The 13,249-nt window shown below is 53.2% G+C and overlaps 1 protein-coding gene across 1 annotated transcript in view; it reads right to left on the bottom strand.

The window, feature by feature from the left end:
• The window catches only part of GRIN2C (glutamate ionotropic receptor NMDA type subunit 2C), a 317,789-nt gene that overhangs the window by 181,491 nt on the left and 123,049 nt on the right, over positions 1 to 13,249 (bottom strand). Inside the window, exon 3 of the mRNA XM_078778806.1 lies at positions 7,596 to 7,710. Within this exon, the coding sequence (XP_078634932.1) occupies positions 7,596 to 7,710 (115 nt within the window). The remainder of the gene's footprint in view (positions 1 to 7,595; positions 7,711 to 13,249) is intronic.

Genomic DNA, 13,249 nt, shown 5'->3' with positions numbered 1-13,249 from the left:
CTCTCTCTGCATAACCCAACCCACTTACTTGCTCGACATAACCCAACACTCATACCCGCTCTGCATAACCCAACCCTCTTACTCGCTCCACATAACCCAACCCTCTTACTCGCTCTACATAACCCAACCCTCTTACTCACTCTACACAACCCAACTGACTTACTCGCTCGATATAACCCAACCCTCATACTCGCTCTGCATAACCCAACCCTCTTACTCGCTCCACATTACCCAACCCTCTTACTCGCTCTGCATAACCCAACCATCTTACTCGCTCTACATAACCCAACCCTCTTACTCGCTCCACATAACCCAACCCTCTTACTCGCTCCACATAACCCAACCCCTTACTAGCTCTACATAACCCAACCCTCTTACTCGCTCTACATAACCCAACCCTCTTACTTGCTCTACATAACCCAACCCTCTTACTAGCTCTACATAACCCAACCCTCTTACTCGCTCTACATAACCCAACCCTCTTACTAGCTCTACATAACCCAACCCTCTTACTCGCTCCACATAACCCAACCCTCTTACTCGCTCTACATAACCCAACCCTCTTACTCACTCTACACAACCCAACTGACTTACTCGCTCGATATAACCTAACCCTCATACTCGCTCTGCAAAACCCAGCCCTCTTCCTCACTCTACATAACCCAACCCTCTTACTCGCTCTAAATAACCCAACCATCTTACTCGCTCTACATAACCCAACCCTCTTACTAGCTCTACATAACCCAACCCTCTTACTCGCTCCACATAACCCAACCCTCTTACTCGCTCGACATAAACCAGCCCTCTTACTCGCTCTACATAACCCAACCATCTTACTCGGTCTACATAACCCAAACCTCTTACTCGCTCTACATAACCCAACCCTCTTACTCGCTCGACATAACCCAACCCTCTTACTCGCTCTACATAACCCAACCCTCTTACTCGCTCTACATAACCCAACCCTCCTACTCGCTCTGCATAACCCAAGCCACTTACTTGCTCCACATAACCCAGCCCTCTTACTCACTCTACATAACCCAACCCTCTTACTCGCTCGACATAACCCAACCCACTTACTTGCTCCACATAACCCAGCCCTCTTACTCACTCTACATAACCCAGCCCTCTTACTCACTCTACATAACCCAACCCTCTTAATCGCTCCACATAACCCAACCCACTTACTTGCTCCACATAACCCAGCCCTCTTACTCACTCGACATAACCCAGCCCCCTTACTCGCTCTACATAACCCAACCCTCTTACTCGCTCTACATAACCCAAACCATCTTACTCGCTCTACATAACCCAGCCCCCTTACTCGCTCTACATAACCCAACCCTCTTAATCGCTCGACATAACCCAAACCATCTTACTCGCTCTACATAACCCAGCCCTCTTACTCACTCTACATAACCCAACCCACTTACTTGCTCTACATAACCCAACCCTCTTACTTGCTCTGCATAACCCAGCCCTCTTACTCGCTCTACATAACCCAACCCACTTACTCGCTCTACATAACCCAACCCTCTTACTCGCTCTAAATAACCCAGCCCTCTTACTCGCTCTACATAACCCAACCCACTTACTCGCTCTACATAACCAACCCTCTTACTCGCTCTACATAACCCAGCCCTCTTACTCGCTCTACATAACCCAACCCCCTTACTCGCTCTAAATAACCCAACCCTCTTACTCGCTCTACATAACCCAACCCTCTTACTCGCTCTCCATAACCCAACCCTCTTACTCGCTCTACATAACCCAACCCTCTTACTCACTCAACATAACCCAACCCACTTACTAGCTCTACATAACCCAACCCACTTACTTGCTCGACATAACCCAACACTCATACCCGCTCTGCATAACCCAACCCTCTTACTCGCTCCACATAACCCAACCCTCTTACTCGCTCTACATAACCCAACCCTCTTACTCACTCTACACAACCCAACTGACTTACTCGCTCGATATAACCCAAACCTCATACTCGCTCTGCATAACCCAACCCTCTTACTCGCTCCACATTACCCAACCCTCTTACTCGCTCTGCATAACCCAACCCTCTTACTCGCTCCACATAACCCAACCCTCTTACTCGCTCCACATAACCCAACCCTCTTTCTAGCTCTACATAACCCAACCCTCTTACTCGCTCTACATAACCCAACCCTCTTACTCGCTCTACATAACCCAACCCTCTTACTAGCTCTACATAACCCAACCCTCTTACTCGCTCTACATAACCCAACCCTCTTACTAGCTCGACATAACCCAACCCTCTTACTCGCTCCACATAACCCAACCCTCTTACTCGCTCTACATAACCCAACCCTCTTACTCACTCTACACAACCCAACTGACTTACTCGCTCGATATAACCTAACCCTCATACTCGCTCTGCAAAACCCAGCCCTCTTCCTCACTCTACATAACCCAACCCTCTTACTCGCTCTAAATAACCCAACCATCTTACTCGCTCTACATTACCCAACCCTCTTACTAGCTCTACATAACCCAACCCTCTTACTCGCTTTACATAACCCAACCCTCTTACTCGCTCGACATAACCCAACCCTCTTACTCGCTCGACATAACCCAACCCTCTTACTCGCTCTACATAACCCAACCCTCTTACTCGCTCTACATAACCCAACCCTCTTACTCGCTCTGCATAACCCAAGCCACTTACTTGCTCCACATAACCCAGCCCTCTTACTCACTCTACATAACCCAAACCTCTTACTCGCTCTACATAACCCAACCCACTTACTTGCTCCACATAACCCAGCCCTCTTACTCACTCTACATAACCCAGCCCTCTTACTCACTCTACATAACCCAACCCTCTCACTCGCTCTACATAACCCAAACCACTTACTTGCTCCACATAACCCAGCCCTCTTACTCACTCTACATAACCCAGCCCCCTTACTCGCTCTACATAACCCAACCCTCTTACTCGCTCTACATAACCCAACCATCTTGCTCGCTCTACATAACCCAGCCCTCTTACTCACTCTACATAACCCAGCCCTCTTACTCGCTCTACATAACCCAACCCACTTACTCGCTCTGCATAACCCAACCCTCTTACTTTCTCTGCATAACCCAGCCCTCTTACTCGCTCTACATAACCCAACCCACTTACTCGCTCTACATAACCCAACCCTCTTACTCGCTCTAAATAACCCAGCCCTCTTACTCGCTCTACATAACCCAACCCCCTTACTCGCTCTAAATAACCCAACCCTCTTACTCGCTCTACATAACCCAACCCACTTACTCGCTCTACATAACCCAACCCCCTTACTCGCTCTAAATAACCCAACCCTCTTACTCGCTCTACATAACCCAGCCCTCTTACTCGCTCTACATAACCCAACCCACTTACTCGCTCTACATAACCCAACCCTCTTACTCGCTCTACATAACCCAACCCTCTTACTCGCTCTACATAACCCAACCATCTTACTCGCTCTACATAACCCAGCCCTCTTACTCACTCTACATAACCCAGCCCTCTTACTCGCTCTACATAACCCAACCCACTTACTCGCTCTACATAACCCAACCCTCTTACTTGCTCTGCATAACCCAGCCCTCTTACTCGCTCTACATAACCCAACCCACTTACCCGCTCTACATAACCCAACCCTCTTACTCGCTCTAAATAACCCAGCCCTCTTACTCGCTCTACATAACCCAACCCACTTACTCGCTCTACATAACCCAACCCTCTTACTCGCTCGACACAACCCAGCCCTCTTACTCGCTCTACATAACCCAACCCACTTACTCGCTCTACATAACCCAACCCCCTTACTCGTTCTAAATAACCCAGCCCTCTTACTCGCTCTACATAACCCAACCCACTTACTCGCTCTACATAACCCAACCCCCTTACTCGCTCTACATAACCCAGCCCTCTTACTCGCTCTACATAACCCAGCCCCCTTACTCGCTCTACATAACCCAGCCCCCTTACTCGCTCTAAATAACCCAGCCCTCTTACTCGCTCTAAATAACCCAACCCACTTACTCGCTCTACATAACCCAGCCCCTTACTCGCTCTAAATAACCCAGCCCTCTTACTCGCTCTAAATAACCCAACCCACTTACTCGCTCTACATAACCCAACCCCCTTACTCGCTCTACATAACCCAGCCCCCTTACTCGCTCTACATAACCCAGCCCCCTTACTCGCTCCACATAACCCAACCCACTTACTCGCTCTACATAACCCAGCCCCCTTACTCGCTCTAAATAACCCAGCCCTCTTACTCGCTCTACATAACCCAGCCGTCTTACTCGCTCTACATAACCCAACCCACTTACTCGCTCTACATAACCCAACCCTCTTACTCGCTCTACATAATCCAACTCAGTTACTTGTTCTACATAACCCAACCCTCTTACTCGCTCCACATAACCCAACCCACTTAATCGCTCAACATAACCCAACCCTCTTACTCGCTCTACATAACCCAACCCTCTTACTCGCTCCACATAACCCAACCCACTTAATCGCTCAACATAACCCAACCCTCTTACTCGCTCTACATAACCCAGCCGTCTTACTCGCTCTACATAACCCAACCCACTTAATCGCTCAACATAACCCAACCCTCTTACTCCCTCTGCATAACCCAACCCTCTTACTCGCTCTGCATAACCCAACCCTCTTACTCCATCTACATCACCCAACCCTCTTACTCGTTCCACAGAACCAAACCCTCTTACTCGCTCTACATAACCCAACCCTCTTACTCCCTCTACATCACCCAACCCTCTTACTCCCTCTACATAACCCAACCCTCTTACTCGCTCTACATAACCCAACCCTCTTACTCCCTCTACATAACCCAACCCTCTTACTCCCTCTACATAACCCAAGCCTCTTACTCCCTCTACATAACCCAAGCCTCTTACTCCCTCTACATAACCCAAGCCTCTTACTCCCTCTACATAACCCAACCCTCTTACTCCCTCAACATAACCCAACCCTCTTACTCGCTCTACATAACCCAACCCTCTTACTCCCTCTACATAACCCAACCCTCTTACTCGCTCTACATAACCCAACCCACTTACTCGCTCTACATAACCCAACCCTCTTACTCCCTCGACATAACCCAACCCTCTTACTCGCTCTACATAACCCAACCCTCTTACTCCCTCTACATAACCCAACCCTCTTACTCGCTCTACATAACCCAACCCTCGTACTTGCAGATTACTGTTTCCTCCCATTCTCTCTCTCTCTTCTTATTTCTATTCTTTCATTCCATTGCCTGATGGATGGAACTGCACCACTGCCCCACTCTCACCATGTTGCCTTTTCACCTTCTGTTCATGATGTTTCCCATCTCACAAATGAGATAAACCTAAAATAAAATAAAAAATACAAACAAAAGCCACAAAAAGTGTTTCCAAATTACCGACTCAGCTTCATGAAATTTGGCATCGAAACGATTTTTCATGCCTCACTGGTCAGTCATTTTACCCACATTAACAATTTACCTTTAACGTTATTCGATGCTTGTGATAAATTTGTGGCAGCCTGTTATCAGGAAATCAATGAGAACAAGCTCTGATGAGTATTAGGCACACCGACTTGCATGTCTGTGAACCTATCATTAATTGGATATTTGTCCCAGGCATGGGGCGACCCCACGTGATACTGCAAGACCTTGGCCGGACAGTCGTGATGGAACATCATCCAGCCAGGCCAAGGCTCGTGGGTTCTCCTCTGGAGTGTGATGTTTGTGTCTCACCATGCAGTGTCTTCCAGTGATTATCTTGGTCGACACACTGTATGTCCATTATGTCATTATGTGTACTAGCAACGGTACCCGCCCTATGGACGGGGCTTCAATTGGGAGGCCCAAATGAAAAGGCTCAATATCAGAAATTGAAGGCTTTTTTTCTTTTAAACGATTTATATAAACATCCGTTAAATCTCGATCGGTGCAGCCGTTTGTGCGGCACCCGGGAAAATAACGTCATGCGGGAGCAAGTATCAGCACGATGTGGCAGTGTGGGACTCCACGTTTCTGATCCTCCTTCATGCCGAAGTAGCCCACCACTTCTCCAAGCATTCCGCTCTTCAGATCCGCCATGAGAGATTTAAGCTTGATACTGAAGACGCGTGCAGTTAGTACTCCCGATGTCGTATGTACTCCAGATACATGTTTCCTTCATTGTAAAAACTACCAAATCAACAGTTAAAATGATTTTGAGCTGATAGGTGTTACGGCCTTGGCAAGATCGATGGAGACAGCGATCTGTTAGCATATTCACCGCCCAAATAGCTATGTGGAATTCTCTCACGTAGAGATTAAACGTCGTTTGAACTTTGGCCGAGGTCATTGTCTACTTTTAATGATGTTTATATACGAATGATGTTTAATGATGTTTATATTGGTTTTGGGTCATCCTTTCCGCATATCTGTGGGATTGTGAGTTGGAGAGACGGCCGTGATGGCGGGGAGGGGGTTGGAATTCTCTCAAGCAGGGATTCAACACGTGCCCTTATAAAAGGTCTTTGTCCGAGGTCACCGAGTCCGATCGGTGCAGCCGTGCAGCGATCGGTGCACCTGTTTGTGCGGCACCTGGTGCAGCGATCTGTGCAAACGTGGACTCCCACACTGCCACATCCTGCTGATACTTGCTCCCGCATGACGCTATTTTCCCGGGTGCCGCACAAACGGCTGCACCGATCGAGATTTAAGGGATGTTTATAGAAATCGGTTAAAAGAAAAAAAGCCTTCAATTTCTGACATTTAGCCTTTTCATTTGGGCCTCCCAATTGAAGCCTCGCCCATAGGGCGGGTACCGCTGCTAGTCGTCACAATGGAAACATCGTCACAATGAACTTTATGCGAACGCGAATGTTATGCGGGAGTCCAAACCTGAGAATGCTGGAGATCAAAGCTGAAATTGGAAAAACAAGCGTTACGCCTAGGTCCCCCGTCGGTGAAGTGATGTGAGTTGACAAAGTGGAAGACACAAGGCGGTCATCTTTGATTTTGACGTGGCGACCCAATTTTCAATAGCGTTCTTCGTTATGCATAGATACACCCACACACCAGATTAGAAGTTGGTACTTCGCTTATTTTCAAGATATTCAGCTCACAACGTTCAGACATACATGGCGGCGGCCATCTTGGATTTTCACGTGGCGACCCAATTTGCAATAGCGTTCTTCCTTATGCGTAGATACACCCACACACCAAATTAGAATTCGGTCCTTCGCTTAGGCACGCACGCACACACGTCCGCACACACGGACGGAGGGGAAAACCATAGTCCCCCTTTCGCTTTGCCCGCGGTGCGACGGGGGACAACTAAATAGCCTATTTTACTCCTGGAGATCCCAGGATTACTCACCCAAAATATCGTTGCGATCGGTTCAGCCGATTTTGCGGTACCTTCGAACGGACAGACAGACAGACAGACAGACAGACAGACAGAAGGACGGACATTTGATGAATTATAGTAAGATGGTGCTGTTACCATGGTGATTGCCCATTTGTACTGCTAGTACTTGCATGTTTGAACATCTTTCTTGTGAGGCTGTTTACCTTTTCCCATATCCTTTGTTGTGAAACAACCATGATTGTCATGGGTGGTTTCTCCAGATATCCGTTGCTGTTGAAGGACAAATCTCTTCCATTCCAGGTGATGTTCTGCAAATACCTGTTGAGACACATTGAAGCAATCATGGAAAATGGTGCTTTGTTGTCATATCATCTCCATTATACTTCAAATCATCATCGTTATCATACTGTACCCTGTACAGAGCGTCAGACCTGCCTAAGCAGTCCCTTGGCAAGGGTTACAAATTACAATCCTGGACAGGTCACCACCTTTTTTAAAAACTTGGGCTAGGCTCGTAATGGAGCTGACACACACACACACACACACACACACACACACACACACACACACACACACACACACACACACACGCACGCACGCACGACAAACTTAACACAGCCACTGAGCTTAGGGGAAGTGCCGTCACTACCATCACTTCCCACGATACTCTGGGGACCAGCGATTCCATAACAATGGCGCCGCTTTTCTCACCTTACTCAGCAGGGCATTTCCCCAGGAGGTATTTCCTCCTCCCCATGGATGCCAACCGATGGGGATTATCCATGCTCTATCCTTTTCAAGCAAGAAAGCAGCACGTACCATTTTTAAAGTCTTTGGTATGACTTGAACCGGATCAAATCGGATGGGTGTTTTTTAGGAGACACCATCTCCTTACTGGATGGCTGTTGGCTCCATACGGAACTACCAGTGGCTCCGGCTCCCCATACTAACCTTGTCACAAGATACTCGAATGAGGATGTTGTGGGAGCTGTGCTCGCACGATAAAAGCCAGACAAAATGGACGACACAGGAATGAAGTTTCACCGAGCTATTTATTTAGCTCAAAACCAAAGAACTCAAAAGCACACTCCTCTGCCCCTCGAACGGGCGGCAATTTATAACGCAAACTCAACACAAAAAAGCCACGCCTCTCAGGCGGGGCGTGGTATGCAAAAGCAGTAAGTCACGCCTCTCGACGGGGCGTGGTATGCAAGGCAAGTGTTCGCTCGAGAGGGCAAGTCTGGACACGCCCGGGCGAGTCCGGACACGTGACCGCTCGCCGGTTGCGTCATCGGCCGGTGCACGGTAATTGTGTCATGCTTCCGGTAACTGCTACATGCGCCCCCCCAGAATTAACCTGCACCGGGAGTCAGTTTGAGGGGGGTCCTGATGACCCGGCCGAAACGACCCCTGGCGATTCGTGTGGGGGTGGTAGGCGGCGTGGCGGTGGATGGTCGGGCGGGGGGGCTTGGTTGACGGGAGACGGCCCCGTCGTGGAGGAAGGGCCAACCGTGGAGGTTGGTCGAGGTCCAAATGGGCCGGCTTGAGGCGGTCCACGGAGATGCGGTCCGGCTTGCCGCCAATTAATGACTTGTCGTCCCTCTGCAGGACCCGGAAAGGCCCATCATACGGCGGCCGGAGCGGTCCCCGGTGTGCGTCGTGCCGGATAAAAACGTACTCCGCAGTGCGAAGTGCTGGGGGGACGTGGGGTTGGGGGCAGCCGTGGTGGGACGTGGGCACGGGGGCAAATCTCCTGGCGGCCTCCTGGAGGTCCGAGCGTTGGTGAGCCACGGACCAGGGGCCGGTGGCGTCAGGGATGAATTCGCCCGGCACGCGCAGTGGCTGGCCCCGTAGACCATCTCGGCGGTGGAAGCCTGGAGGTCCTCTTTAGGGGCCGTTCGGAGGCCCAATAGGACCCACGGGAGCCTGTCGGCCCAACCGTCGTCCTGGAGGCTGGCTCTGAGAGCGGCCTTCATCGAGCGGTGGAACCGCTCGCACAAGCCGTTGGCTTGGGGGTGGTAGGCCGTGGTGCGGTGAAGCTTGACCCCCAAGGCCTGGGCGACCACGCCCCAAAGCTCCGAGGTGAATTGCGGGCCTCTGTCGGAGGAGATGTCCGAGGGTGCGCCGAAACGGGCAATCCAAGTGCCAATGAAGGCCTGCGCCACCTCGGCGGATGTTGTTGATGCCAGCGGGACGGCCTCTGGCCACCTGGTGGTCCTGTCCACCATCGTGAGGAGGTGGGTGAAGCCCCGCGAGGAGGGAAGGGGTCCCACCAGGTCCACATTGACGTGGTCGAAGCGCCGCGCGGGCACGTCGAATGGTGCCAACGGGGCCTGGGTGTGCCGGTGGACCTTCGCGCGCTGGCAGGCGACACAGGCATTGGCCCAGTCGCGGACGTCCTTACGGAGCCCGTGCCAGACGAACTTTGCTGCCACGAGCTTCTGTGATGCTTTCCAGCCAGGGTGGGAAAGGCCGTGGAGGGCGTCAAAAATGTGCCGCTGCCATCCGGTGGGCACGATGGGGCGATGTTGGCCCAGGGAAACGTCGCACAGGAGAACCGTGCCTGTGTCCTCGAAGGGGACGTCGGCCAACCGCAAGCCTGTGTCCGCTGTCCGGAGGGCTTGCACCGTGGGGTCGGCGGTCTGGTCGGCCGCCATGCGGGCGAAGTCCACACCCAGGTGGACGGCATTCGCGCCGGACCGGGAGAGGCAATCGGCCACAGCGTTGTCCTTGCCCGCAACATGCCGGATGTCCGTCGTAAATTCGGACACGGCGGAGAGGTGGCGCTGCTGGCGGGCCGACCACGGCTCCGTAACCTTGGCCATGGCGAAGACCAGGGGTTTGTGGTCCACAAACGCCGTGAACGGGCGGCCCTCCAAAAGATGGCGGAAGTGGCGAACGGCCAGGTAAAGGCCGAGGAGCTCGGGGTCGAAAGCGCTATACTTGCGCTCGTTAGGTCGAAGCTGCCGGCTGAAGAAGGCCAGCGGTTGCCAAGCTCCGTTCACCCACTGTTCATGCACGGCGCCCACCACGTAGTCGGAAGCGTCCGTGGTGAGGGCGATGGGTGCGTCGAGCGCCGGGTGTGCCAGCATGGTCGCGTTGGCGAGGGCCAGCTTAGCGCCCGTGAACGCCGCGTCCATCTCTGTGGTCCAGGCGACGTCGTGCTTGGCCGGCTTGCCCCGGAGGGCTTCGTACAGGGGGCGCATGAGTTGGGCGGCGCGAGGCACGAACCGGTGGTAAAAATTTACCATCCCCAAAAATTCCTGTAGGGCCTTGGTGGAGCGGGGGCACGGGAAACTTGTGACTGCCTCCACCTTGGTAGGCAGCGGGACGGCCCCGCGCTTCGTGATGCGGTGCCCCAGGAAGTCGACGGCCGTTACGCCAAACTGGCATTTCGCCGGGTTGATGATGAGGCCGTGCTGGCCGAGGCACTCGAAAAGCGTGCGCAGGTGGATGAGGTGCTCCGCCCGGGAAGTGCTGGCGATGAGAATGTCATCCAGGTAGACGAACAGTAAGGTGAGATCGTGCAGCACACGGTCCATCAGCCGCTGGAAGGCCTGGGCCGCGTTCTTAAGGCCGAACGGCATTCGGAGGAACTCAAAGAGGCCAAAAGGTGTAATTACAGCCGTCTTCGGAACGTCGGCCGGCCGGACAGGTACCTTGTGGTAGCCCCGAATAAGGTCGACCTTGGAGAAGATCATTTGCCCCGCCAAACGGGCGGAAAAGTCCTGTATGTGTGGTATCGGGTACCGGTCGGGTGTGGTGGCGTCGTTGAGTCGGCGGTAATCGCCGCATGGTCGCCATCCGCCACCCGGTTTGGGCACGATGTGCAGGGGCGAGGCCCACGCGCTGTTCGAGCGCCGCACAATGCCTAACCGCTCCAGCGCGTCGAATTCCGCCTTCGCCACGGCGAGTTTGGCCGGGTCGAGGCGGCGAGCCCTGGCGTAGACCGGTGGCCCTGTGGTCGGGATGTGGTGTTCGACGCCGTGCTTGACGAAAACGTCGGCTGCGTGAGGGCGGGAAACTCGGCGAGTAGGCGGGTGAAATCGTCCATGGCCGGGAGCGCGCAGGCTAGCTTGGTCGGAGCGGAGCCGCTCAATGAGCAAGCGAGCGATCTGAAGGTCTCCGCATTGATGAGCCGACGCCATTTGACGTCGACCAAAAGCCCATGCGCGCAAAGAAAATCTGCACCCAGCAAGGCCATGGGCACGTTCGCCGTGATGAAGTCCCACCTGAAGCGCTGGCCCCCGAAGCAGAATGCGACGCTGCGCGAACCGAAGGTGCGGATGGAGGAACCGTTTGCGGCGACCAAAGCGGGGCCACAAAGCGCGGCCTGTTTGTCCTCCACCGAGGCGGGTATCATGCTCAGCTGAGCGCCGGTGTCACACAAAAAACGCCGCCCGGACGCTGTGTCCGTAATAAACAGAAGGCTGCCTGAATGGCCGACGCTCATGGCAGGCAGCGAGCGCCGGCCTGGTCGTTTCCCGACACGCCGAAAGTGCACGGTGGGCGGCACGTTCTGGCCTTCTGCCCGAACCTGGCGTGGTAATAGCACATCGTCCGCTCTGGTGGAGGCTCCGGCGGTCGTGTCGGGTTCGGTCGACGGGGCGACGCGGCGGCCGCAGCCGTCAGTGGCGCGGACTCGGCCGGTGGAGGCGCCTGTCGTGGCGCGGGCGTTGCCTCGGTCGGCCCAGGGTCCCAGACGGCCGCTCCGACGTGTCGCCTGGCCGAGAAAAATTTATAGGCCTCCTTGGCCAGGGCGCGAGGGTCCGTGATGGGCGAGTTAGCCAAAGCTAAGCGTACCTGTCTGGGTAGCCGCTGGAGGAACAGCTCGCGGAAGAGGAAGTCCGGGCTGTGGTCACCGAGAAGAGCCAGCATGTGGTCCATGCTTTTGGACGGACGGGCCTCGCCCAGCTCCGGGAGGTGTAGTAGTTGTCGTGCACGTTCGGTCTCCGTGAGTCCAAACGCACCGAGGAGTAGGCCTTTGAGCGCGCCGTATTTGTCGGCGTCCGGCGGGTGCTGTAGGAAGCTCAGGACCCGGGCCGCGGCAGAGGCGTTGAGCGCGGAGACCACGTGGTGGTAGCGCGTCGTGTCCTCCGTAATGTTCTGCAGGGCGAAGAGAGAATCCGCTTGAGCAAACCAAACGGCCGTGTGAGATTCCCAAAAGCCCGGGAGCTTCAAAGCTGCAGCTGACTCCATCGCCGTGTTCGTAGAAAGGGGTCACCAATTGTGGGAGCTGTGCTCGCACGATAAAATCCAGACAAAATGGACGACACAGGAATGAAGTTTCACCGAGCTATTTATTTAGCTCAAAACCAAAGAACTCAAAAGCACACTAAATCCGCCCCTCGAACGGGCGGCAATTTATAACGCAAACTCAACACACAAAAGCCACGCCTCTCAGGCGGGGTGTGGTATGCAAAATAGGTAAGTCACACCTCTCGTCGGGGCGTGGTATGCAAGGCAAGTGTTCGCCCGAGAGGGCAAGTCCGGACACGCCCGGGCGAGTCCGGACACGTGACCGCTCGCCGGTTGCGTCATCGGCTGGTGCACGGTAATTGTGTCATGCTTCCGGTAACCGCTACAATGTTAAAATTCTGTTCAAACTGACTCGCCTAACTCTTCGGAAAAGAAAGTGTGTGGTGTTTGACGTTCACCAACAACCAGTTGTAGTTGTGGCAAGACAGGTTCTCCGACATATCTTCCTGATGGATGGCCTCACCCAGCTTGCGAAACACCAGGCTGGTAAGTACCCTGTGAAAATCAGGGAACGGCGATTGGTTGCGTATGTGTGACATACGTGCATACGTGAGTGCCTGCATTTTAAAAATCCATTTTCTTGGAAACCGTTGGTGCG

This window comes from Myxine glutinosa, chromosome 5 (genome assembly GCF_964187855.1).
Source record: "Myxine glutinosa chromosome 5, kmMyxGlut1.1, whole genome shotgun sequence".
Classification (NCBI taxonomy): Eukaryota; Metazoa; Chordata; class Myxini; order Myxiniformes; family Myxinidae; genus Myxine; species Myxine glutinosa.
The sequence above is the reverse complement of the archived record's forward strand: the minus strand, read 5'-3'. Positions and strand labels throughout refer to the sequence as shown.